At 47.3% G+C, this 27,457-nt stretch overlaps 1 protein-coding gene across 5 annotated transcripts in view; it reads left to right on the forward strand.

Moving 5' to 3' along the window:
• Positions 1-216: 216 nt before the first annotated feature.
• The window catches only part of Thoc5 (THO complex subunit 5), a 33,892-nt gene continuing 6,651 nt past the window's right edge, over positions 217-27,457 (forward strand). The window contains exons 1-18 of one of the 5 annotated variants that reach the window (NM_001401407.1): positions 312-351; positions 4,316-4,431; positions 6,472-6,615; positions 7,490-7,603; positions 7,741-7,838; positions 9,626-9,772; positions 11,454-11,568; positions 15,415-15,547; positions 16,226-16,258; positions 17,559-17,636; positions 19,408-19,448; positions 19,677-19,776; positions 20,350-20,458; positions 23,070-23,171; positions 24,736-24,832; positions 25,378-25,492; positions 26,933-27,036; positions 27,150-27,237. In NM_001401407.1, the coding sequence (NP_001388336.1) occupies positions 4,336-4,431; positions 6,472-6,615; positions 7,490-7,603; positions 7,741-7,838; positions 9,626-9,772; positions 11,454-11,568; positions 15,415-15,547; positions 16,226-16,258; positions 17,559-17,636; positions 19,408-19,448; positions 19,677-19,776; positions 20,350-20,458; positions 23,070-23,171; positions 24,736-24,832; positions 25,378-25,492; positions 26,933-27,036; positions 27,150-27,237 (1,714 nt within the window). In that variant the 5' untranslated portion in view covers positions 312-351; positions 4,316-4,335. Of the gene's footprint in view, positions 352-4,315; positions 4,432-6,471; positions 6,616-7,489; positions 7,604-7,740; positions 7,839-9,625; positions 9,773-11,453; positions 11,569-15,414; positions 15,548-16,225; positions 16,259-17,558; positions 17,637-19,407; positions 19,449-19,676; positions 19,777-20,349; positions 20,459-23,069; positions 23,172-24,735; positions 24,833-25,377; positions 25,493-26,932; positions 27,037-27,149; positions 27,238-27,457 lie in introns of all 5 variants that reach the window. The other 4 variants (XM_039092214.2, NM_001401408.1, NM_001012153.2 and 1 more) reach the window with 4 other exon arrangements.

The following is a 27,457-nucleotide window of genomic DNA, read 5'->3' on the forward strand; positions in this document are numbered from 1 at the left end:
CCCATCCCTAACAAGGTCAGAAGGCAAAATCCACTAAGGTCCACATTATAGCACAGCGACACTTGTGCCTTCTTGAGGATACCACAGACTCACTCAAGTGAGTCGGCGGAGGGCCCACTACTTCACGCGCTGGTGAAAGGAAACGAAGCACAGACTCTTGGACTTCACCGCCACAGCTTCCCAATTTAATAGAATTAGAAATGTTGCCCAGCTAGGACACTCCCCTTCCTTGCTTCCCAAGCTGCATCAGGTCTTTCGGACTCACTTCCGGTCTGTGGCTCTTGCCTTCCGCTTCTCTATGGTCGCGAACCGGAAGTGGATGCCTGGCTGGAAGGCGTGAGGATCGTTCTGGTGAGTGAGGCTGCAGGGCAGCCGACTGGGGTTGCAGGTCCTCGCCGGGTGCACGGGGTTTGAGATGCAGACGACACTATGCGTGTTCCCGGTCTGGCGTCCTCACTTGTCGGGTTCCCCCCAGGGCTTGTGGCCGTTTTCTGGAAACAGGAGCAGCATCCTCTGTCCCCTGATTGTAGTCTCCTGATAGTGCTGATGGCAGAGGTAGCGGTAGGACCTGGTCGATGGTCCTTTTGTGTGTGTGGGAAACGTTCCTGTGTGACCGTTGGGATTTCCTAGGTTTTCCGTGCCAACCTTGTGGCTTTTGTCAGATGAACCCGCCACTTGGTTAGCTGTCACTGGCAGCCGCTTGCGGTCCTCTGAGAGGACGCTTATAATGCGCTGTGTAAGACTCCAAGGAGACGTAGTGAAGAAAATTTATTGCTGTCGAATAAAGACAGAGAGCGCGAAGTGCGGGGGTTACGAGGGAAAAGAGGCCGGGCTTTTCTTTATAGTGTCCCCTCCGTTTCCAAGCTAGCTGGCCTGACTTAGTGTACTCGATTCATTAAATATTTTGCTTATCTTAATTTTTAAACAAAGGAAAACAAGATTTTTCTTTTTTAAAAAAACTATGTATCTTTTTTTGTTTTTGTTTTTTCAAAGATTTTATTTATTATATTTAAGTACACTGTAGCTGTCTTCCGACACGCCAGAAGGGGGCATCAAACCTCATCAGGGATGGTTGTGAGCTACCATGTAGTTGCTGGGAATTGAACTCAGGACCTCTGGAAGAGCAGTCAGTGCTCTTAACCACTGAGCCATCTCTCCAGCCCAAGATTTTTTTTTTTTCTTAAGTTATACTGAAAAGGGCCCGGGCAGTAAGAAGAGGTACTACCTGCTCCGTTTTAATGAAGATTTAAATGCAGTCACTATAGTCCAGTCTGGCTGGCAGCTTCTGTCGTCCAGGTCGGCTTCACGTTTGTGAAGATCCCTCTGCCCCAGTCTCCCAAGTGCCGTGATTATTGATGTTTACCACTATCCTGTCTCACAACCCCATTTTTTTTCTTCGAGATTTTATTATGTAGCTCACACTGACTTTCGAACACATTGTATAGCAAAAGATGACCTGGAGTATCACGCCTGCCAGCTCTAACTCTGACCTGGTCTCGTCACAGGCATGTCCCACCACACACAGTTTTATGTGGTCCAGGAGATCAGACGCAGGTCTTTGAGTATGCTAGGCCAGCTCTGCCAACTGAATTACATTGCCAACGTCACAGTCACTTTTTAAACTTACAGTTACTTTGGTAGAAGAAAACTTGAGGTCTGCATGCCATAAACAGGAAACTGCTTGCACTGATAATGATATAATTGCATAATATACATGGTATGATGAAACATTAATTAATAAATTCTACCTCGGTTTCCTTGTCTAAGGCTCTGAGACAGAATCCATTTCTTTCTTTTTTTAAAATTATTTTTATTTTATGTGCATTGGTATTTTGCCTGCATGTATGTCTGTGTGAGGTATTAGATTTCAGAGTTACAGACAGCTATGAACTGCCATGTGGATGCTGAGAATTGCGGTTGGATCCTGTGGAAGGGCAATCAGTGCTTTTAACTTCTGAGTCATCTCTCCAACTTGAGAATCCATTTCTTACAAGAACCTTGGCACTTATAAGTGTTAACAATAAACTAGGAAACTTGAAGCGATTAGACATTTCGTTGGTGATTTTTGTTTTTTTGAGATGATTTCTCACTGTGTAAACCAGGCTGTCCTCAACCTCACAAAAGATCCACCTGCCTCTGCTCCCCTCTCCTAGAATGCTGAGATTAAAGGCGTGTGCCATCCCAGTTGGCTAGAAAAACAATAGCACAGCATTGGGACCCATCTATAACCTCAGAACTGTTGAGGCCCAGGCAGAAAGTTCTTCTCTTTGAAGCAGGCATGAGCTTCGTGGACTTGTCCAAAAGGAAGGCCAGGCAGATTAACCTGTCCTCTGGTGTTTAGCATAATGTGATAACTCAGGCACCACCCCAAATCACGTTCCTCACCCTCAGGATGTGCTTTGTAACTCAGTGCTCCTACAAGCCCCGAAGAAGGACTACTGTCTGTTTAATTCGACAGGAAACAAGAATGAAGTGGTTTGTTGAGTGGCCCATGCCTCTAGAAAAAGTCACATGGAGGTTCCAACTCAGGCTTCTCCCAGAAGTGTTGGTGATAAATTAAGGGACAAAACTACCCCCCCTTAGAAGTTGGGGTGACAATAAGAGGTGAAACCTCGTAAAATGTAGGCTTTGTTCTTAGTTTTGCTTTTTGTGTTTTCTTTTTTTGAGACGGGGTCTCATTATGTAGCCTTGGCTAGCCTGGAACTCATAGAGACCTTCCTACCTCTGTCAACCTCGTGCTGAAATTAAAGGCATGTGCCACTGCACCTGGCTCTTTATTTGAATACTAGAGCTAGACAGACAGACAGCAGGGATACTGGCGAGACTGGGAGATGCAGTACTGCAGGTGTTGTGAGTACTGGTGGAGCATCGGATGGGCCCTTACTAGCTCTGCAGCTTTGGGAAAGTGTCACCTCTCTCAGCCTTGCTTTTCTCATCTGCTAGATGTTAGAGAGGGTAGTGGTTCTTACCTGAGTGGTTTTGTAAAGTAACCAAGTGTGATCATATCCATCAAGTGCTTAGATAAGTCTACTACTCAGTGGTCAGTCAGTAGTATTGTGAATAGGGTTATATATCCACCAGCAGGAATTAAATCTAAATTTATGAAGCACTTTGACAGGCTCATGAGTAAGAGCAGAGCTCATAATCTTGGCAAGAACATGGTTGGTTGTTTTGATTAAGATAGAGCATTTTTGGTATATCCCTCAGTGTCCTGGGACTCACTATGTGGACCAGATTGGCCTTAGACTCAGAGGTCTTCCTGCCTCTGCTTCCTGAGTGCTGAGAATTGAGTCGTATGCCATCATACCCAGCTAAATTCTGAAATATTCTAAAGCTTTCTTTCTTTTTATTACGATGGTTGTAGGCTACCCAACGTGCTGGCGGCTGAACTCAGGCCCACTGCAAAACAGTACATGCTCTTAACTGTTGGGCCAGCCTGTCAACCCTGACACTGGGAGATCTTCCCTCATGAGCCTCTGAATTTCATTATTGTCCATGTGACTTCCTCTGTTTGTTTCTATTGTCAGTTGATTTAAGTCTTTTCTCTCTCTTGGTTAGTTTGGCTGTGAGTTTGTCTGTCTGTCTTTGCTAAGGACCAATTCTTTTGCTGACATTTCTTTTCTCTCTCTCTTTTTTAAAGATATTATTTATTTATTTTATGTTATGAGTACACCATAGGTGTCTTCAGACACACCAGAAGAGGGCGTCAGACTCCATTACAGATGGCTGTGAGCCACCGTGTGGTTGCTGGGATTTGAACTCAGGACCTCTGGAAGAGCAGTCAGTGCTCTTAACCTCTGAGCCATCTCTCCAGCCCCTTTTTTTTTCTCTTTTTAAATGTGGTTTATTTCTTCTAATCTTAGGTGCATTTGGTGTTTTGCTTGTGTTCATGTCTGTATGAGGGGATGGGATACCCAGGAATTGGAGTTACAGACAGTTGTGAGCTGCCATGTGGGTGCTGGGAATAAAACCTAGGTCTTCTGGAAGAACAGACAGTGCTCTTAACCCCTGAGCCATTTCTCTACCTCCCTCCCCACCCCCGCCGCCTCTAAAAATACTTTTATTAATTATTTGAATTTAAATTATTTTTTAAAATGTTATGTTAATGTGTATTTTTCCTACATGTATATCTGTGCACCATGTGTGTACTTGGTACTTTAAGATGTCAGAGGGGATCAGTGCCCTGGAGCTTAGTTCTAGATGAATGCAGGGATTCAAACCTGGTTCCTCTGGAAAAGCAACAAGTGCTCCTAACTGCTGACCCATCTCTCCATTTCTCTGTGGGAAACCCTTAAAAGCTTTCTCTCCTTAACAGCTCTCTGACCTGGAAGCACAATGTCATCAGAATCCAGCAAAAAAAGGAAACCCAAAGTGATCCGAAGTGATGGAACCCCAACTGAAGGGAAACGGAATCGATCTGACACAGAGCAGGTGAGATTAGCCAGGGCTCCTCTGTGCTGCTGGAAAACTGCAGACGATGGCCAGAAACTGCCTGTGAGTGTGGAGGAGCTCAGGGTCACGTGTACCAGAGACACTCTGGTCGCCCACACTAGACCAGATGATGAGAGTCCCTTCGATTTGACAAAAGATGAGCGTTAGCATAAGGTGCTGGCCTGTTGGATATTTGTATTGCACAGAGAGCACGTCCCAGCACACTGTCCCCAGCTTGCCTGTGCACTGACTGCACAGCTCTAGAGCTTCCGAGAGAACTCGTCTTTGGTACCAGAGGCACCAAAGGACTTCTGTGGCCCAGGAGCTCTTTTCACCAGCACAGTCTTCTCCTCTTTTTTCTATTTCTCTCTCTTGGAATCTGTCAAGCTGATCCATGCCTTAACATGGAGGATTCTTTGGCTGGTTTGTTGAAACATGGTCTCAGCCCAGTTAGCCTTGAACTTGGTATGTAGCTGAGGGTGACCTTGAGTTTCGTATCCTCTTTCCTTCACCCTTACCCTTATAACTTAGCTGTTCTGATTGTTTAGCAATTTTTTAAAAAAATGTATGCATGTGGTGTTTTGCCTACGTGTATGTTTGCGTACCGCGTGCATGCAGTGCTCCTGGAGGCCAGAAGGGGACACTGAATCCCTAGAACTGGCGGTACGAACAGTAGTAAGCTCCCATGTGGGTGCTGGGAATGAGCACTGGTTGCTGTTAACTCCTTCACTCCAGCCCCAGGCTAATTGGTTTCTGATTGATTTGTTGTTGTTTTGAAACAGGGTTTCACTGTGTAGTTTAGGTTAACCCAAAACCTTAAGATCATCTTGGATCATCATTGGATATACTGAGATTACTGGAGTGTGTCACCACAACTGGCTTGTTTGTCTTTTGAAATAGACTAAGGAAGCAAATCAGTTTAGATTTAAATTAAAAAGCAACATGGGCTTCTGTGCAGCTTAGTGGTAGAGCCTGTTTTCAGACTATGCAAGACCCTGAATTAGAACCTCATATCAAGAAACATTCCTTTTAGTGCTTGTTTGTTTAATGAGTAGGCAGTAACTTCTGAACAAGTGCAGGAAATAAGTCCTATCTTACAACCCAGAGCTCATTTTTTTTTTAAATTTTTTTTTTTTAAGATTTTATTTTATTGTATGAGTACACTGTAGCTGCCTTCAGACACACCAGAAGAGGGCATCAGATCTCATTACAGATGGTTGTGAGCCACCATGTGGTTGCTGGGATTTGAACTCAGGACCTCAGGAAGAGCAGTCGGTGCTCTTAACCACTGAGCCATCTCTCCAGCCCCCAGAGCTCATTTTTTTAAAAAAATGTTTGCTTTGTGTGTATACGGGGGGGGGGGGTTTGTTTGTTTGTTTTTGTTTTTTGATTTTGTTTTTGGGTTTTTTTTTTTTTTTTTTGCCTTTTGAGTGTTTTAAGCACATCATTGTGTGCGGGGCCTGCAGAGGCCAGGAGAGGGCGCTGGTTCCCTTGAACTGGAGCAGCCATGTTGTTGGGAAATGCAGCTGGGTCTTCTGCAGGCTCAGCAGGCGCTGGTAGTCACTGCACTACTGTTACAGAGCCTTAGGTGAGTTCTGTGTAGGTGAAGGGGAGCTTACGGACGGAGTGAAGTAAAGAGAAATGAAACAACAGCACCTCCCTTAGTTTCAGGAAACCAAGATTAATGTAGAGATTTTTCTTTTCGCATTGATCAGAGCATTGCTAATTTGTTTGTTTTTTGAGACAGCTCTGTGCTTAGTCCAAGCTGGCTTGACGTCAGCATCACCCTGCCTCCATTTCCCAAGTGCCACAATTGCAGGAATATGCCACAAGGCCTGGCTGGGCGTGTTTTCTAATTTTGTGTATGTGTATGTGTGTTCACACGTGTGTCTCACTGTGTCGTCTAGTTGGCCAGGAACCGCTGTGTAGCCCAGACTGACCGCACACTGGCAGGCGTAATGTCCTTACATAATGAAGGTATTCATCCTTACTGTCCCTGACCCTGGCAGAGACCCTCACCAGGACCTCTCTTCTTCACAGGAAGGCAGATACTATAGCGAGGAGGCTGAGGTTGACCTGCGGGACCCCGGCAGAGACTATGAGTTGTACAAGTACACTTGCCAGGAGCTACAGAGGTTGATGGCTGAGATCCAGGACCTGAAGAGCAAGGGCAGCAAGGACGTGGTAAGGAGAAGGGCCAGGCATGCTAAACCTGGTATGTCTGCAAGCTGGGGCACGCTCGCAGTTAGAGGTTGGGGTGGAAGCACCAGAGACCTGCCTACTAATTTGTTAGAATTTGTCATAACAGCCCCATCTCCCGCTACAGTAACCAGAGTACTAGATACCTTTTTCCTATGACTATAATTTGTTATTATAGACGTAATGTTTTTTAGATGGCAGTCGCTTTGCTAAGTGTTGAACTATGTGCAAATAAATCGTAGAGCCCAAATAAAATGATCATGGATGTTAAATGCATGAATTAGGGAGAAATAAAGCTAAACGGTGTGACTAAAATCTGACAGGTGATTTCAAGAAGTCCCTTTTCCCAGCAGTCTCACTTATTTTCATGTGTTATATCTATAGCTCTAGTCTTATAACCAAGCTTTCTATAGTCAGCCCACTAACCCCACTCTCTCCCTCCCTTTATTTATTTATTTTTTTCCCTTTGAGACTATATAGCCTTGGCTGACCTTGAAACTCCCAGTGTAGACCAGTCTGGCATTGAACTCTTGCCTCTGCCTCCTCATTACTAGGATTAAAGGCCTTAGTGTGCCATCGAGCTTAGCCTAACTCTTTCATTTCTTTTTTTTTTTTTTTTTCTTTTTTTCGGAGCTGGGGACCGAACCCAGGGCCTTGCGCTTGCTAGGCAAGCGCTCTACCACTGAGCCAAATCCCCAACCCCAACTCTTTCATTTCTTTTATGACATTTCCCACTGTTCTGGGCTCCCTTTAGACTCTGCTGACGGCCCTGTGTGGGGCTGGCTTGGCAGCCAGGGTCTGGAGGGAACTGAGCCACCGTCTGTCTGTTAGCGGTCTTTACCAGTCTCTTTGTGCACAGGCCATTGAAATAGAAGAACGAAGGATCCAGAGCTGTGTGCATTTCATGACTCTAAAGAAGCTTAACCGATTAGCCCATATCAGGTTAAAGAAAGGAAGAGATCAGACCCACGAGGTAGAGTTGAAAGGTTTGATAACCTGAGCTCTCATCCCTCCTCTCTGCCCCTTCTTAACTAACCCTGTGCCCTTCTCTGACTTTGCTGATGGTCAGTCCCAGCCCAGATCACCCGGCTCACTTCATCCCCCCTGCAGGCCAAGCAGAAAGTCGATGCCTACCACCTACAGCTGCAGAACCTGCTCTACGAAGTGATGCACCTGCAGAAGGAGATCACCAAGTGTCTGGAGTTCAAGTGAGTCCGGGAGGGCAGGGTGTGACTTACTAGTCGGCGGCACTGCCTGTTCCTCCGTGGGAAGCAGAATGGGCGAGCTTATTAGACTACAGGATTTGGAGAAGAGTCAGGACATCACTTCGGATGGAGAACCTCAAGCAGTCATTTCAGACCCCACAAAGAACCATGGAAGCCTCTTGGCCCCTTCTGAGGTTTGAAATCAGCACTTGGTAAGGGTAATGTTTCTCCTCAACCCGCATTGTCATTTATTCACCCTCTGGGCCACAGAGTAACAATGCCTAGTTGCCCCATTGAAGAAACAACGTGCCTGTTGGCTAGCATAGCCTGCTCCAGTGCTGGTTTTGAAAGTATGGCAGTTGGGAATGTATAAAACCAGCAAAAATGTTATTCCTCCTCTGTCATCTTTGCTTTGCTGGCCAAGTCAGACTGTAATGAGCGCAGGCAGGAGCACAAAGAAGGGTCATGGGCTCTGCTGGCAATGCCCAGGCTCTGCCTCTCACTCGCTCTGGGATCTTGCGCACATTTGAAAATGGGAAAAAGGGGTTGGGGATTTAGCTCAGTGGTAGAGCGCTTGCCTAGCAAACGCAAGGTCCTGGGTTCGGTCCCCAGCTCCGAAAAAAAAAAAAAGAAAACGGGAAAAAGAACCTGGGAGTGGTAGCTCACACTTTTTCTTTAAAAAGATAGATTTGTTTGTTTGTTTGTTTGTTTATTTATTATACATAAGTGCATTGTGGCTGTCTTCAGACACACCAGAAGAGGGCATCAGATTTCATTACAGATAGTTGTGAGCCACCATGTGGTTGCTGGGATTTGAACTCAGGACCTCTGGAAGAGCAGCCAGTGCTCTTAACCACTGAGCCATCTCCCCAGCCCGTGGCTCACATTTTTAATCCTAGCACTTGAGAAGCAGAGGCAGGCAGATGTCTATGAATTTGATTCCAGCCTGATCTACAGAGTGAGTTCTAGGACAGCCAGAGCTAACAGAGAAACCCTGTCTTGAAAAAACAAAAACAATAATTACCTCCCCCCCCCAAAAAAAAACCAAAATGAAAAACAGAAGAAGATTTTATATATATATATATATATATATATATATATATATATATATGTATGTATGTATATATATTATATATAATAAAAGGTAATAGGTTTAAAATGGAGCTAAAGCCCCCCCCCCTCCTAAGAATTACAGGAGGCAAGGACAGAGGTGAGGCCAGCATGCTTTTTGACTATGGTAGCTGCCATGCTTATGTGACCGTGGCATGAACACTCGTGACATTAACCCCACAGAGAATCATTTTTTTCTCTAAACAAGCAAAATGTAAAGCCTCTAGATCTTGTTCACTTCTAGTTCTGCCTGCCTGGCTTTTCCTCATCTTAGAGGTATACAGTGAGAATGTTTTAAAGTTATGTGTAGTCTCTCAGGTTTATTCTTCCTTGGTGACATGTCTTGGTTTCAACATGATGCAGGGATTCTGAGTCTCTTAGCTAATAGTTGTCCTGTTCAACCAGGAGACGTTTATAAATTTATTAAGTATCCTTCCCAAGCTTTCAGCAGGTTTGTGGGTAAGTAGGTTGAGCAGCACGGGCAAATGACGTTGTGTTGTGTCACTGATACCCTCTCATCACACTGAAATGCCTGTCACTGAGCATTTGCTGGGATAGAGTCCCAGGATCTCAAGTAGCCAGGGGCTGGGGCTGCACAGACAAATGGAACCACTGTCCCTGCTAAGCCACAGTTTGGGGCTCTGAAAACGGCTGCCTGAGGACGTTATTTCTGCTCGTAGGTCAAAGCATGAAGAAATCGATCTGGTCAGTTTAGAGGAATTTTATTCAGAAGCTCCACCAAACATCAGCAAGGCCGAGATCACCATGGGAGACCCTCACCAACAGACGCTGGCACGTTTGGACTGGGAGCTGGAGCAGCGGAAAAGGTGGTGCTTCCTCCTTCCCGACCTGGCTAATCAGTGCTCGGTCATGACCCAGGAGTAGGCCAAGCAGTCTCCAGGACCAAATCTTACTTTCTTATTAATTCACCCTGGATTATTCGAACATGACTGACCTCTTCCAGGGTGGGCTCATGACTGTTGAGGCTATCAGTAGGAAGCTGGAGGTGGTGGTGGCTCAGTGGTGGAGTGTTTGCCCACTATGCACAAGGCTCTTGACTCAGTGCCCAGCACTGCGAGGAGGGAATCTGCACTGGAAGAGGGCTCAGTAGATAAAGTACTTATTATACAGGCGTTGACCCTGAATCTGTATCTTAAGTACATGTGAAAAGGCTGGGTGAAGCGGCGTGAGTCTGAGCTGTAGAAACTAGTAGATCCCATGACCTTTCTAGCCAGCCAGCTTATGCAGTGAGCCCCAGGCTCAGTGAGAGACCCTGCCTCAAAAGCCAGGCAGAGAGTAAGGAAAAAGGTCAGTTGGATTGACCGTTGCTCTCCACACGTGCTCTCTCGGATGAGTATACCCACACACACCTTCATGCGCGTGCACACGCTCATGTGCATACACACACACAAATTATAGAGGCAAGTAAGACATGGGGAGAGAGCAGGGGGACGGACGACAAGATAAAATGATAAACATTCATGAAGATGTCACAGCAAAACCCACTTGTTTGTTTACTATTAGTTAATCTCCTTGTTACTCTGACAGAATACCCTAACAGACATACTAGGGGAAAGGGCTTATTTTGGCCTAGGTCTGAAAGTGAAGCCGCTGGTGACTGCGTTCCCAGTCAAGAAGAGAAGGGAACACTTGTCTTGCTGGCTTCTCCTTAGGTAGTATAAGACCCAGGGCAAGAGAGTGCTGCTGCCTGCTTTCATAGATTTCACATGCGTGCGTGCGTGAAATTAGTTCTCCTCCCACCTTTCCATGAGTTCCTAGGGTTGATCTCAGGCCATTATGCTTAACCAGCAAGTGCCTTTACCCAGACATACAGTGTAGCTGAGGGTTACTGCACTTCTGTTCTCCCTCCCGCACCTCTCCAGTGCTTAGATGTAGATGTACACCATCACATCTGAGTCTATGTGATGCTAGGCCAGCACTCTACCAATGAATTCACATCTTAAACTCCTAAAGACCTCCTATTGCTGTGATAAAACACCACGACCAAAAGCAACTTAGGGAAGAAAAAGTTTATTTCAGCTTACAACCCTCAGCTCACACTCCCACTGAGGAAAGCCAGGCAGGAACGCAGAGCAGGAAGCTGGGGTCGTTAACTGGAGCAGAGACAGTGGAGGGATGCTGGGTACTTGCTCGTTCCCCTTGGCTTGCTATAACTTGAGTTTAATCCCTGAAAACCACATGGTAGGAAAGAACCGACTAGTGTAAGTTGTTTTCTGATCTCCACACACGTGCCATAACACAGGGACCCTCTCTCTGCCCCACCCCAAAACAAAATAAAATAAATTGTTTAACGTCAGCATATTTGAGGATTTGTGTAATTACTAAGTATAGTAGTGCTTGTATGGAACTTACCAAAGGACTTGGCATATAGTCAGTGCTGGCTGTCATTAGAATTGTCAGAGCTCTTTCAGGTAGGGTCTAGGAGTGAACAGGTATGTCCCGTATCCCTGTAAGGCATTCCTGACAGTGCCCTGTGTGCCCCTTTAGGCTGGCAGAGAAGTACCGAGAGTGTCTGTCCAACAAGGAGAAGATCCTGAAGGAGATCGAGGTGAAGAAGGAGTATCTCAGCAGCCTCCAGCCCCGCCTCAACAGCATCATGCAGGTGGGTGTGGCTCTGCTCACCACACCAGCCACAGGCTGCTCCTCCTCAGTCGCACTGAGGGTGGTCCCCTGAGAGGACGAGTTTCGTTCTGAAGTAAAGACATCCTGGGCCTCTGGGTCAGGAGCATACTCGCACGCCTGGACTGTTGCTTATCCTTAGCTTTCAGGTTCCTCACCAGCCTGCTGTCTCTAGGCATTTACACTTACTTTGTGCAGACATGGACGTGCTTCACCCAGTTACCTCAGGGGCTGGGGAAGGAAAGTGGATGGCTCTCTAAAAAGAACTGACCTCGTTTGAAAAGCTTCCACTTTACATATATAGAATGAATCTGTGTGTGTGTGTACGTGCGTGTGTGTGTGCGTGCGTGTGCGTGTGTGTGCGTGCGTGTGCGTGTGCGTGTGTGTGTGTGTGTGTGTGTGTACAAACATATATACATACATATATGTTGTAAGTATGTGACCTGATTTTTGTTTGCTTGTCATGCCAGACTTGGTCTAAATTCTTAGAGTTTTCTGAAGCAAGATAAATGTTTTAATGAGGAGGAAGTTTGTAAAAGGAGTTGAGAGAAATTTAAACTGTTTTTCTTGGACTGGGCAAAGTCTTCACTTCCTCCTGTCAGCTCTAGACATGGATTTAGAGTTGTTAGCAAAAACATACTTTTCTAGTAGAACTTCATCATAGGAGAAAATGAACATGGCGCTGGGCTGCTGGCGGAGCTGGGAAACTGCAGCAGGAAGATTGTGAATTTGAGGCCTGCCTGTGCTGAATAGAGAGCCAGATTCTTTATTCTCCCTGGGCTACATAACTATACTGTTTCTCAAGCTCTGTTTGCTGGTACATGCCTTGGGGCTAGCCTGGTATGCATAGAAGTTCTAGGCTAGGCAGGTCTACAGAGTGAGATCCCGTCTCAAAATCCAGCAGAGGGGTGGGGGCGGGGAGGGGGGGATGAAGGGAAAACCAAAAGGCTGGGAATGGGAGTAGGCAACCAGGCTGCATTTACTCCAGGTCTTCTGCATTGCTGTCTCTCATGTGGACTGCACTTACTGCTTCAAGGTCGTGTACAGCATGGGCACAGTCCTCAGAATAATTAGATAGAAAGATCTCCTGTGAAACAGTCATAGTACAGTTTCATTTGTGTGCCTTGGTTCCTGCTGTGTCTATGGAGAGGATATATGTGTGTGAGTTTTGTGTGTGCTTAGTAAAATGCCTGTAGTCACATTAACAGTTACCTTGCTAACTGGGAGGTTTTGTTTTATAAAATAAATTTGAATATATCCATTTTTTCCTTTCTTTTTTCTTTCCTTTCTTTCTTTCTTTCTCTTTCTTCCTTTCTTTCTCTTCCTTCCTCTCTCTCTCTCTTTGTCTCTCTCTCTCTCTCTTTCTTTAAGACAGGCTTTCTCTGCGTGGTCCTGGCTATCCTGGAACTTGTTCGGTTGGCACCTGTGTCTCCTGTAGGCCTCATTTATTCATTGAGACAGGAGCTTACCCATTGGCTAGACTAACTGGCCCACCCGCCCCAAGAATCCTCAGGTCTCTATCCTGCCCTCCAGCACACAGTGCCAGGTTTGCAGTCTTGTCACATGTGTTGCTGGGATCTGAACTCAGATCCTCATGTTTGAGCAGCAAACACTTTACTGACTGAGCCATCTCCATAGCTCCTTGAATTCGTTTTCTTTTTTTTTTTGGTTCTTTTTTTCAGAGCTGGGGACCGAACCCAGGGCCTTGCGCTTCCTAGGTAAGCGCTCTACCACTGAGCTAAATCCCCAGCCCCTTGAATTCGTTTTCTGATACCATGCATACATACATACATACATACATACATACATACATACATACATACATACGTGCTTCTAGCCCCAACAACTAAGACAGGGGATTACTTGAGACCATAAGTGTGAGACCATCCTGGGCAACGTAGTTAGACCTCATTCCCTACAAAAATAATGTCATGATTTTGGGGCAGGAAAGATGGCTCAGTGGTTATACATACTATTGCTCTTCCAGAGGAACCAGTTTCAATTTTCAGAACCCTTATGGGCCTCACAATTCTCTGTAACTCCAGTTCCAGGGATCCAGCACCTTCTTCTGGCCTCTGTGGGCATGCACATGGTGCACAGACATACATGCAAACAAAACATCCATGTACATACAAGAAAAATACATTTTTAAATTAAAACACAGTTTAGTGGGTTTTTTTGTTTTTGTTTTTAATTGTTTTTGTTTTTGTCATTTGACGCAGGGTCTCACTACATGGCGTGAACTCAGAGAGACTCCTGCCTCCTAAGAGCTAGGATTAAAAGTGTGTGCCATTTTGCTTAGCTTAAAATAAAAAATATTTTTAAAATTCTTAATTTCTTGGGGGCTTGGGATGCAATTCAGTGGTAGATTACATATTTAGTATACAGAAGTACTTGGTTCATTCCCCATGACCAAAAATAACACCCACACTTTACATACAGAAAAGCATACGCTGCGTTATGTACAGCTGGGTGACTTTACTGAAGGAACACACCTATGTAACTATTCAAAAACAAGAGAAAGAACTTAATTTTTTTTAACTTTTATGTGTATGAATGTTTTGCCTTATAAATATATATGCACCACATATGTGCCTGGTACCTGAGAAATCAGAAGGGGTTGGATCTTCTAGAACTAGAATTATAGGTGGTCGTGAGCCACCATATAACCCGTGTGGGTGCTGGGAACGGAACGCAGGACATATTGAAGAGCAGTCAGTGCTCTTCAACTACTAAGCTGTCTTTCTAGCCTAGGCTGTCTTTTTATTTCCAGCTCCCAGACACCACATTCTCCTGCCCCTCAGTAACCATTATTTTGGCTTTTAACATCATAGACTAGCTTTCTCTGGGCTTGAGCTTTATATAAATAGAATCATACAAACTCTTTTGCCCAGTGGTATTTTAAAAATTTTTCTGTGTTCCTCTATCAATTTTTTTGTTTGTTTTTTATAATAATTTGATTTCAAATATTCCAAGACTGGGTCTGTTATAAATAATGTGCCTTTGAGTATTGTTATACGTGTTTTTTGGTCCTCAACTGTCCACATCTCTGTGGCGTGTGTACCTAGGTGTAAAACTGCCGGGTTACGTAGCTTCTTCTGTGTGTGCATTTGGCTTCCATACTTCTGATACCGTTTCCTAGAATGACCGCACATTCACAGATTCCTACAGTGGAACTTGAGATCCGTCAGGATCCTCGCCAGTGCTTGAAACTGCTATTGCTCCTAGTCTTAGCTAGTTTGGAGGTTGTCTTTAAAGTTATTTGTATGTGTGTGCGTCTGTGTATATGTACGATGTGTGCATGTATGTGTATGTCATGAAGGTGGAGGTTGGAGGACACCTTGCAGGAATCAGTTTTCCCCTTCCGCCGTGTGGTAGTGAGTGCCTCTCCCTGCTCACCCAGGAAGTCCCTGCTTTTTGTTTTGTATTTTTTCACTTCACCAGGGACTTCTGATGGTGAGCACAATACATTGCTCTTTTCCTTTCTTTCCATTCTCCCTCCACCCCTTTCTTGTTTTGCCTGCGGCACTCTCAGACCCTTAATAGTTTTCTGATTCTGTTGGAAATGTGCAAGTAACATCTTTTCATAATTCCATTTTCTTCTTGCTATTGTAAAATATGTTTTTATATTTAGCTTTTGTTTCACCATAGTTCTACTAGTTTATTATATATCATTTTTGTAAATACTGGCCGCTGGGTGACAGAGCTTAGTAATGGAATGTTTGCCTCACTTGTTCAAGGGCCTGGACTTACTCTCCAGTTCAGCCAAAAGAGTGAAGCATAGTCCCAAAGCCTCCGTGTGGAGACTAAAACCTCCTGTTGCCTGCAGGCTTCCCTGCCGGTGCAAGAGTACCTGTTCATGCCATTCGACCAGGCTCACAAGCAGTACGAGACCGCCAGGCACCTGCCGCCTCCCCTCTACGTGCTCTTTGTGCAGGCCACCGCATACGGGCAGGCCTGTGGTGAGTATGGGGCTGGGCAGGGAGGGGGCCATGGGAGAAGCCGCCATAGTGAGGAAGGGCTACCTGCCAGGAGAGCTCCCAGCTTTGCCCAAGAGTCCTCAGGTAGCAGAGGCCGCTTCCCCTTTGTTCCTTCAGCATGGCTGCTACACCAGCTAGCCGAGGCTTGATTAATGTGATGGATGTGTCAGATTGGAGGGCTTTGGATTTTTAAGAACCTGGCTGTACAGCTCTTAGGGACAGTGCCCAGACGGCCTGTGTTGGCTCTCAGGTGCTTGCTCCGTCAAGACTCACTTGGCAGGTGGATCAGTGTCTCTTGGTGTGTTTTTGGGGGGGTGGGGTGCTTGGTGAACTCTGATCCTAGGCAGCCCTCCCAGGCTTCTCCATGCCTGAAACAGCCTGCATGATTTGTGGTGCACTGCCCCGTGAGAGGATGGACCCCTGGCCACTCAGGCCAGCCTTGACTCTGCTAAGGATTTTAAAGTTTTGGCTCTGCCCAGGGCAGCTTTCACTTAGCACTTTTCTTCTGTTCACACCTTCTCCCATGGCACCAGACAGACATATACTATTCCTGTGCATGCCCTGTCCTAGCCATGGCACCTGGACATTACTATGTCTTTTCTTGTGTCTCCTTGTCCGTCCGTCTCCTCCCCCTCTGTTCTCTTCCGTTGCCGTCCCCAGCTCATATGACCTCCTCCCAGCCCCCTAGACAGGGTGAGTAACTTCCTCTTGTGTTTAAAGTTCTACTGTTTGCACTTCTATTTTCCTGTAGAATTCAAGACTAAACTATTAAAAAGCCTGTTGTAGGTAAGGGCTGTGACTCTGGTGGAGTGACCGCCTGGCATGTGGAGGTGTGAACTCGCTCCTCAAGGCAGTTCCCAGCGCTCACCTGGGGTCCCGCTTGCTTGGCTGGGATGGGATGGTTTCCAGATATAAAGCAGTAGGTGGCTGTTGGGGGACGTCTTCATAGTGTAGTTGGGCAAATGGTATCAGCGTTCTGTGACATTCCTACCCCCAAGACGGCGGAGGAGGGACTGGGGTGTAGCTTAAGCCCTGACTTATGTCTCACTACCATTAGGAAAGAAAAAGGTAGAGAAACTAGACTGCCTTACTTGCTCACAGCAGTAGGAGCCCAGAGTTCCACAGAAATGTGCCGAGAGTCTACTCATGACACATTAGGCAGAGTGGAGCAGATTGTTACTGAGTGCTAGAGAGACAGGCTCAAGTCCAGCCACCTGCTCCATCTGCTGAGTGCGGTTTGCTACTTCATGAGCCCTAAGCTTCTCTCGTGTCTCTACGGATAGTATGCCACAGCTCACGGCTGCGAGACTCCAGAGTGTATTGAGTTACGGCTGTGTGGTGCTCAGGAGCAAAGCCACAGCCTCACGCATGTTACCTGTGTGCCTTTCTGTGCTACATTCCTCACCCCAAAACTGATAATGCATCTAAAATGTAACCCTTAGCTTCTTGACTTCCTGCCACTCAACTACTACCAGTTCCCAAGTCTCCCCCTTACAGATATGGAACTGAGCCTCCGGTCAGTAAGTCTGGCTTCCAGGTCACAAATCCAGTAATGAGTGGGACGGGATTCACTCGGGTCTGGGACTAGGCCGCAGCATCCGTGTCCGTATCTGCTCTTCTCTGCTGCCCAGTAGGATGGGACAAGCAGGCCAGGTGCTCAGTGACACGCAGAATACAGAACTTTTTACAGAGGGTGGGATGGGGACAGGAGCCGGCTTCTGGGTGCGAACTTTCTTAGGATAGATAGCTGGTAGAAGAGTCCTGTGGGTGACCAACCCCAGTCTGTGTTCCTGGCTTTGCACCGGTCTCGGGGACGTTTAGCTGGGAAGCAGTGCACTGCATTATTTGTTCTTAGCAGCCATAGAGAAAGGACTTGAGGTGCTGTCTCTTCTGTGTGGTGTGCGTGTGCCCGCCCACTCAGTCAGTCAGGAGCGGGGAGTGCAGCAGAGGTCGCACTCAGCAACTTTTCCAAGAGGCCCTTTCTCACCTCCAGATAAGACGTTGTCTGTGGCGATTGAAGGCAGTGTGGATGAAGCCAAAGCCCTTTTCAAGCCCCCCGAGGACTCCCAAGGTAACATGGTGAATAGGATACTCACCAAGGATATCAGATCACTGCCGAGGTCTCAGTCCTTTGAGAAATGGCTGGATTGGGGCTGTTTAGCAGGAGTTTCAGGGTGGGCCCAAGAGAGCTCAGTCCCAGAGTCTCCAGTGCAGCCTTTGGATTTCAGGTACCACTAGCACCCACTAGCACCCAGGAGCACTTTGACCCTGAGGAAGGCAGGAAACGTGTTTGACTCATTGTAAAAGGAGCTGGTTATAGGTAAATGCCCATAATCCCCAAATTCTGGAGGTTGTGGCAGGAAAATTTACACAGATTTGAATCCAGATTGGTCAATAAAGCAACTTCCAGGCCAGTCTAAGTGACATTGGGCTGTCTCAGTGTTCCCTTGTTACCCCCCAAAAGAAAGACAAATTCTTTTTTTTTTCCTCTTTTTTTTTTTTCCTTTTCTTTTTTTTCGGAGCTGGGGACTGAACCCAGGGCCTTGTGCTTGCTAGGCAAGCGCTCTACTACTGAGCTAAATCCCCAACCCCAGAAAGACAAATTCTTCATCTAGAATCATTGTGTGGATTACATGAAAGAGCGGTCTTGTCTTCTTCATACAGCACCCCTCTAATTATACCTGCAGCCATTGTTACTTATGCTGCTCTTAAAACTACCTCCAGTGAAGGGCTTTATGCTGCATAAAAATGACATTTAAAAGACCCTGGGAAACCAGGCCTGGAGGCTGGGGAGCTGGCTCAGCAGGTGAAGCGCTTGCTGCACAAACACGAAGACCTGAGTTCTGATCCCCAGCACCCACATCAGCAACACAATACAACACACACACAACAACACAACACACAACACAGCACAACACACACAACACAACATACACACACAACAACACAACACACACACAATACAACACACATAACACACACAACACACACAACAACACAACACACACACAACACAGCACAACACACACAACACAACACACATAACACACACAACACACACAACAACACAACACACACACAACACAACACACATAACACACACAACACAGCACAACACACACACAACACACACAACACACACACAACACACACAACAACACAACACACACACAACACAGCACAACACACACACAACACAGCACAACACACACAACACATACACAACAACACAGCACACACACAACGCAGCACACACAACAACACAACACAGCACAACACAAACCTGGGCATGACAGGGCCTGCTCCTACCTTCAATGCTGTGGGTGGAGAAAGCAGATCCAGGAGCTGGCTGGCCAGCCCTCTAGCTGGAATGTCCAGCTCTGTGAAAGACAACCTCAAAATAAATAAACAGCTGGGTGTGGTGGTTCACGCCTTTAATCCAGCACTCGGGAGGCAGAGGCAGGCAGAGCTCTGTAAGTTTGAGGCCAGCATGGTCTGTAGAGTGAGTTCCAGGACAGCCAGGACTACATAAGTCCTGTTTCTAAAAAACAAAAATAAGGTGGAGAGCTGACTGATGAGTGCATCCAGAGGACAATGTCCGCCCCTTGCGCCCATGTGGGCAAGTTCATGCACGCACGCTCAGAAAGCCAGGGCTGCTAGGATTATGTCATTCTTCCCATGATGTTTTCTATACCGAGTAAGAAGTAGCTAGTTAATTCAATACTTATGAAGAACTCACACAAAGGACCGTGTGAGTGGGCCCTCAGTCCCTGAGGGGGAGGTTCGTCATCCGGGCACCTCTGCAGTTACCTCACTTCTCACTGCCTTCTCTGCCGCTTCAGATGATGAGAGTGACTCGGATGCTGAAGAGGAGCAGACCACGGTAAGCCCGTCTTCTGTGGTGGGAACGTTATCAGCCATGCTGATGTTTTCCAGGACCACAGTCCTGAGAGCAAAAGGAGGGGGACTGAAGAAGCGTCTGCTGGGACAAGAGCCTGGCAGTGGGATAGCCGAGGCAGGAGAGTCCCATGCAGCTGTGCTGAGACTCTGGGAGGTAGAGTTGCAAAGAGGAGATTCACGTGACTCATGCTTGGGTTTTCCTTTTGTCCAGAAGAGGCGTCGGCCCACACTCGGGGTTCAGTTGGATGATAAGCGCAAGGAGATGCTGAAAAGGCACCCGCTGTCTGTCCTGCTGGATCTGAAGTGCAAAGGTCTGTCTGCATTCACTTAGCTCCGCAGTACCCAAGAGCTCGGTCAGCGGTCGGTGCAAAGCGTCCAGACAGCGGGAGACTCTGCCTGTAGTATTTCAGTGTCCTAGTTCTGGTTTTCCTCCGTTTAAAAAATGTGTGTGTGTGTGTGTGTGTGTGTGTGTGTGTGTGTGTGTGTGTGTGTGTGTGTGTGTGCGCGCGCGCACGTGCGCGCGCGCGTGAGTCTGTCTGTACCACTGCAGCATGCATATGGAAGTCAGAGAACATTGGGGATTGATTCTTTCTATGAATGTCTCAGGAATTGAGCTGAGACCATCAGGTGGCATGTGACTTTACCCTCTGAACTGCCACCCTGACCGATTTTCATTTTACATGGCGTGGTGTTTTTGTTTTTATTATTCTTTTGAGATGGGACTTTAGCAGTCCTGGCTGTTCTAGAACTTCTATATAGTCCAGGTGGCTGAGAACTTAGACATCCTCTTGCTTCTTAGCCTTCTAAGAGCTGGGATTAAATATGTGCACACCACGCCTGGCCTCTGGTGTGATTGATAACTGAGCTCTTTTCCACTCCTGTAGACAACAGTGTGCTCCATCTGACTTTCTTCTATCTCATGAACCTCAACATCATGACAGTGAAAGCCAAAGTGACGACCGCCATGGAGCTGATCACCCCCATCAGTGCAGGGTATGAGGACAGACAGATGGGCAGGCGGACAGATGGGAGGGAGGGGTGTGGAAGGGGGACATGCCGAGAGCCCTGTTCCCTAGTCCTCCCTCTATCTGTCACAGGATCCTTTGCCATTGCTGATTTCTGTTACTGTGTCCCCAGAGTTTGGGAATCCTGACAGTTACTGAAATTTAGAAGTGCTCTCTGATTTACATCTGTGAGATCTCTTAATCCATAGCGGATAGAAATCATATTTGCTTTTAGAGCAGAGCCACAGACTTTTTACAGTCAGTAATGCGTGTAAATATATGAACAAGGTATGGGATGTGACCAAAATAACAAATTTTGGCCCTTTTCTCAGTTTTGTCCCAGGGTGCCAGGATATTGTTTCCCAGCTCAGTTCAGTCCCCAATTTTGTCTTAACTCGGTGGTAAGTGGAGGACTATAACCAGGCAGCCACAGCACCCCTAGGATGCCCTGACAGCGCCCCTGGGACGCCCTGACGTTGGTAGTCTTGTTCTGCGGTCCGGAATGGAAGAGCAGAGGACTGAAAGGACTGGGGTGACCTAGCCTGCCGCACTGAGAGGATTACTGCCCTCTCCTAGCACCCGGCCCTGCTGTCCGCTGCAGAGGGAACCCTGAGGCCCAGAAAGGCACAGGTGTGGTACCTCAGGCAGCAGAGCTCTGCCTAGCGCTTTCCATTCTGCCAGATGGGAGGAGGAGTTCCTGGCTTTTAGAGCCTGCACTTAGTGTCTGCTCTCTCTTCAGGCTTCTGCAGCCTAGGAGTTTGGGCTTCCTGGGCATGCGGGTGCAGTTAACCCTGTTCCCAGCAGAGGGAGCCTAGAACTTGTTTCGTCTAAGTTTCACATGTTAGTCAAGTTTTTCCTTCACTGAGCAGTTCTAGGTCTCAGTCAGTGTCTGTCTGTTGTCTGTCTGTCTGTCTCTCTCTCTCTCTCGTGCAGTGTCACTGTATAGTCTTGGCTGACATGGAACCTGCTATGTAGACCTTCCAGTTCACAGAGATCCTCCTGCTTCTTGAATTCTTGAGTTCAAGTTCTAGCTGGGCTGTGTAGAAAGTTCCGGGCTAAGATACATAGTAAGACTCTAGTTCCGGAAGACTAAGTAAGTTTAGTGAGGTAGAGATGCTAAGTCTATAATCATTGCTCATTGAATCCATTTGTCAAGTTGCTCCACCATACCCTACAGATGTATGTTTTTCCATATGTACAGTGTAGAGAAATTGCATCATCAAGGACCTGTGCTCAGTGTCCAGGTCACTTGTAAAAATTTAATTGCTCATGTAAAATTATTAACTATTTCTGACAGGATTTCTATTTATAATTTCATGTGGCTTTCCTTCTCCAAAGTAATGCCTGGCCACCAGATAGTTTATCTGCGTGTGTGTTCATGTGCATATATAGGTGTAGGGGCCTGTTATCTTGTCTGTGTGTCTGTGTGTCTGTGCGCATGTGCAGACACACGTGTGTGGGGGCCAGAGGACATTAGCCACCCTCAGCCACTCTCCACCTTACTTTTTTTTTTTTTTTTTTTTTTTTTGGTTCTTTTTTTTCGGAGCTGGGGACCGAACCCAGGGCCTTGCGCTTCCTAGGTAAGCGCTCTACCACTGAGCCAAATCCCCAGCCCCTCCACCTTACTTTTGAAGCAGGCCTCACTGAACCTGGCATCTACAGACTCCACTAGACTGGTGGCCAGAAAGCCTGGTCCCCCTCCTCATCAGCTCGAGGTGTGCACTGCTGTGCTAGGTTTTATTCCAGTGGTGGTCATTGACCTCAGGATCACGCTGTGTGGCAAGCACTTTACCAGCTCAGTTACGTTCTCAGCCTGCAATATAATCCTGGAAGGGATCATTTTAAAAACAGCAAAGCGAAACAAAATACTAAAGACTCCCGTTCTCAAGAGCCAGGGAGATGGCTTCTTAGACAAAAGCACTTGGTACCTAGCTCAGTGACCTGAGTGCAGTTCTTAGAGCTCCTGAAAAACACAGCTCTGACTTACCCCTCAGCCCGGACTGCCTGGAGTGTATCATACCAGGCAGAGACAGAGAGCCCTTCCTCAGTAGGATGCGGACAAGAAGTGACTCCTGAAAACTGCCCTCTGTGCCACAGGGCATGCATGCGCACAAAATAAAGAAAAAATGTTCTTCCTGATCACAGAGTGTGATTTGAGCTTCAGTGTCCTGTCTTTTAAAGCCTTGAGAACTGGGTTGATAATCCTTTCTGTTCACGAGGTTTGTGAAGAGTCCACTGGCTTGAAGCACACAAATGATTGGACTCACAGGAAGCATTCAGTGAACAATGGCGGTAGACACAAGTGTGTTGGGGCCTTTGATCCCAGCACACAGAGGCAAAGGCAGGCAGAGCTCTGAGTTTATCTATAAGGCCAGCCTAGAGTGAGTTTCAGAACAGCCAAGGCTACACAGAGAAATCTTATTCCCCCTTCACTTCCCCCTCCCCCCCCAAAAAAACCAAAAACAAAAAACTCAACAACAAGAAAAAGATGGTGGTTGACATCCTGAGGACTGAGTGGTGCATTGCCACTCTCCAATGCCCAGGTCCACTCTGAGGCTCCATGTTGGCCAGCATTTTCACTGTGGTCTTTGCTTCCGCAGCGACTTACTGTCTCCTGACTCGGTCTTGAGCTGCTTGTATCCTGGAGATCATGGAAAGAAAACTCCAAATCCAGCCAATCAGTATCAGTTTGATAAAGTTGGGTGAGTAAACAGGGCTTCAACTTTTCCCGAGTCTGTGGCTGTGTCTGGAGGTCCAGGCCAAGCTGGAGACCTATTAGGGCCAGAGGCCACCCAGAGGACCTTGGGGCTGGAGGGGACATCTTCCCGTTCTTATGTAGAAGGCAAAGGGATGTCATGGGAAGATGGAAGATTGGGAAGTGTAGGGTACGAGTGTTAGGGATGTGGCTCTGTGGTACTGTGGTGGGGTAGATGCCTAGCACCCCCAAAACCCAACCAAACAACCACCAAACCAAAATACCCAGTATCTATAATAAATGTCTGGAAGTGGCCTGTGGTGACTGTGAAAATGGATCACTAATCTCTTGACCCAGAAGCCCTACAAAATCATGCAAATCAAGAAGTTTAAATCTTCATGTTCACTTTATGAAGACCTGTGAGACTGCCCAGGCCATCAAGGGTATACATATCTGGAAAGTGTCTGAAAGATGTCACTTTAAATAAGCCAAGGGTGCCATTGGGCTGTATAACATGGAGTCAGTAGGTGTACCTAGGCCAAAGAGTGAGAAGAATGCTTAAACGTGCAGAGCAGTGCTCCCTATGCCAGTTAGGGTGTAGATGCTTGTCACTGAACAAATGCAGAGCAGTGCTCCCTATGCCAGTTAGTTAGGGTGTAGATGCAGAGCAGTGCTCCCTATGCCAGTTAGGGTATAGATGCAGAGCAGTGCTCCCTATGCCAGTTAGGGTGTAGATGCAGAGTAGTGCTCCCTATGCCAGTTAGGGTGTAGATGCTCATCACTGAACAAATGCAGAGCAGTGCTCCCTATGCCAGTTAGGGTATAGATGCAGAGCAGTGCTCCCTATGCCAGTTAGGGTGTAGATGCTTGTCACTGAACAAATGCAGAGCAGTGCTCCCTATCCCAGTTAGGGTGTAGATGCTCGTCACTGAACAAAGTGCGTAAGACGTGCAGATGACCTTACAGCCCTCGTGGCCAGAGTAACCTACACAACTCCCTCCACGCCGTGATGATCCTGGAAGAAAAGGGACACAGGGTTCCAAAGCCAATAGGATGCTGCATGAAGGAAGAAAAAGATGTCCCTGACGAAACAAAAACTTAAGGCACAGGCATAAATTCAGCAAAGGTTCAGAAAAAAGTACAAACTAACACAAAAACAATGTCTGCATTTGAGTTCTTGATTGCTTGAGTTTTTTTTTTTTTTTTTTTTTTTTTTTCTTCCTTTTTTTTCGGAGCTGGGGACCGAACCCAGGGCTTTGCTACCACTGAGCTAAATCCCCAACCCCGATTGCTTGAGATTTAAAAACCGTTTTGCAGTGGGTAGTGCAGTGAAGAGGTCGGCGCGCTGCCTGCCTTCTTGAGAGCTGCCTTATGACACAAAGGTTCCAAGGCAAAATGAAGTGAATGATGGAGATAAATCCCAGGGGTTGATCTCATGGGATGCAGAAGGACTGTGTCCTGGGTCATGCAGCAGTCGAGATGAGCGTCCGGCCTTGTGTGAGCATGTGGCTCCTGAGCTGCATTCCCAACTCATACAATTATTTTATTCTGTCTTGTCTTGTGTTTTCCAGCATCCTGACTTTGAGAGACTATGTACTTGAGTTAGGTCACCCCTACTTGTGGGTACAGAAGCTGGGTGGCCTCCACTTCCCCAAAGAGCAGCCCCAGGTGTGTATTCTGACCCTGCCTCCTTGGCTGAAGGGCTCTACCTCTCCTCTTCCTGGACATATTAGAGAAGGCCTCTGATAGCTTCTTAGGGTTCTGATCTAGCAGGATGTCTTCCTTTGAGGCTATGATCTGACCTCCATTGAGTGCTCAGGGCACTAAAATACCCCACCCAGTCTCCAAGCGTTGGAATGACTTGGCTTCCCTAGGAGCTTTGTGCCATCTAAACCAAAGCTCTCTTGGTCTTGCCCAGAATGGCACAGCCAGCATTTGCTGCCCTTGGGGATGCTACAAGTGAGGATGGGCAGAGTCCTAGGGCAGACGCCTGCCTTTTCTCAGAAGCTGGTCACAGATTCATGGAACCCTGGTATCTTGTGTTTTTGCCAGGACTTAGCATTTTACCTGCTATAGTGGGCAAGCAGCCATTCCCAAATAGCACCTGCCTTAGGACATGGCTGTGCAGTCTGGCTGGTCCTGGGGGTGGTGGCAGTCCCTGGTGGCAGGACAGGGAGCTCTCACTTGTGTCCTTCATTGTCATTCACTATTAGCACACGGTGATGGCTGACCACTCACAGAGCGCTAGCCACATGGAGACCACCATGAAACTGCTCAAGACTAGGGTACAGTCCCGCCTGGCTCTCCACAAACAGTTCGCATCTCTGGGTAAGCTGGGGCAGGGACTAGGGCCTGACAGGACTCTGTCAACATATGAGCAGAGACCACACCTTTTTCCTCAGAACTTGTAAATCCTGATTACAGATCAGAGAGACCTGTGTTCTGGCCTTACTGAGCGGGAGATGTTAGGCAGTGGGGAAAGCCTCAGGCCCATTCAGACGAGGTCTGGGCTCCCTGCGGACTCATTGGTTCTGTGTCAGCCCTCCCAGAGGACACCAAAGCCATTGGCACAGGTTCACAGGTTCATCAAGGCAGCGCGTCCTAGGTGCCTGCATCACAGATCCGTATGCACTTGGCAGTGTTTAATGAGAGTCTAATTCATGCTGGTGCCCCATACAGCCTGAGAGGAGGAACAATGGGACCTGTGTTCACTGAGCTCACATGCAGGTTGTGGGTACGCAGGGTCACCCCGCCATCCTTCCCCTAAGACCCACTGAGCAAGCGCTTCCAAGTACAGCGGAGCCCCTGGATTGTCTTCTAAGCTCCCAGGTGACTATGATGAACCACTGACCTCAGTAGTGGCCAAGTAGCTTCTTAGTGAATTCAGTTAAAACTTGTTGGTATTTACAAGACATTTGTAGGGTAGGGGTAAGGTTTTGGAGGGAGTCAGATCTTTTTTGGTATTAAAGAATTACTATCTGCTGGGTGTTGGTGGCGCAGGCCTTTAGTCCCAGCACTCAGGAGGCAGAGGCAGGCAGACCTCTGTGAGTTTGAGGCCAACCTGGTCTATAGAGCAAGTTCCAGGATATCTAGGGTTACACAGAGAAACCCTGTCTCAAAAATCCAAAGAATAAAGTAAAATTAAATTAGTGAATGAGAAGAATCACTGTCAAGCTAGGCACTGGTTGTCCAGGACCCACCTGGATACAGGAACCCCCTTCCCTGGTCCAGGCCACTTCCTTGGTTCCCTGTGGACCCTGATGTCCAGTGCGGCATCACGCATCCCTCCCTCAGGCCGTGCTCCCCACTCAGCATTGCCATTGTCACGGTTGGATGATTGTCATCAGATAGCGTCCCTGTGTTGGCATATTTGTTGAAACACCAGCAGGGAACTGACACAGAACACTGCAGTTGGTTTTCCAGTCAAGGTCAGCTGAGAGAAGGCAGCGCTCTCAGCTATTTGATCTAATTAGCAGTTGGTGCCGCAAGGCACTGGTGCTGGTTGTGGCCTCAGGGCTATGTTTTGCTACGCATTGTCTGCATTAAGGATAGAGCACCATGAAGGCAGGTGCTGGGTCCCTGTGTGAAGGGACAGCAGGTGAATGCCTCTGTTCCTGTCGTGTATGAGCAGGAACTGCTTGAGCATCAGGTGTACTGGACAAGTGGCAAGGCCACCTGAGCCCTCCATCGAGCCACAGGCAGGTGCCAGTTGCCCAACTGTGGCCTCTGATTTCTACCTGTAATGTCTGCTGCCTTGCTCTCTTTTAGAACATGGCATTGTGCCAGTCACCAGCGAGTGCCAGTACCTCTTCCCTGCCAAGGTTGTTTCCCGACTGGTAAAGTGGATGATAATGGCCCATGAAGATTACATGGTAGGTAGAATTAGAGTCCTGTGAGCATGTCACCCATCAGTCCCTGTCCCCAAGCCCTGCCATCAGTGCAGAGGCTTTGAAGGAGCAGCAGCTCATACTGGTTACTGTTCTAGGAGCTGCACTTCACTAAGGACATTGTAGAGGCCGGCCTGGCTGGGGACACCAACCTCTACTACCTGGCGCTTATCGAAAGGGGAACAGGTAGGCGATGGCTCTGAAGTACCACACATGCCTGGAAGTTGCCCAAAAGAAGCAGAAAGGTCCTAGAATCCTCTATGGGGGTTTACACACACTAGTGACAGCCAGTTTCACTAGCTGAGGAAAGTCTGGCCGAGTCAAAGTTTGCTCTCACCTTTGCTTTCTGTTTACTTCTTTTTCTGACTAACAGAAGGGCAGGACTGTTTCTTGGATTGTAAAGTTT

The sequence above is a fragment of the Rattus norvegicus genome, chromosome 14, assembly GCF_036323735.1.
Source record: "Rattus norvegicus strain BN/NHsdMcwi chromosome 14, GRCr8, whole genome shotgun sequence".
NCBI lineage: Eukaryota > Metazoa > Chordata > Mammalia > Rodentia > Muridae > Rattus > Rattus norvegicus.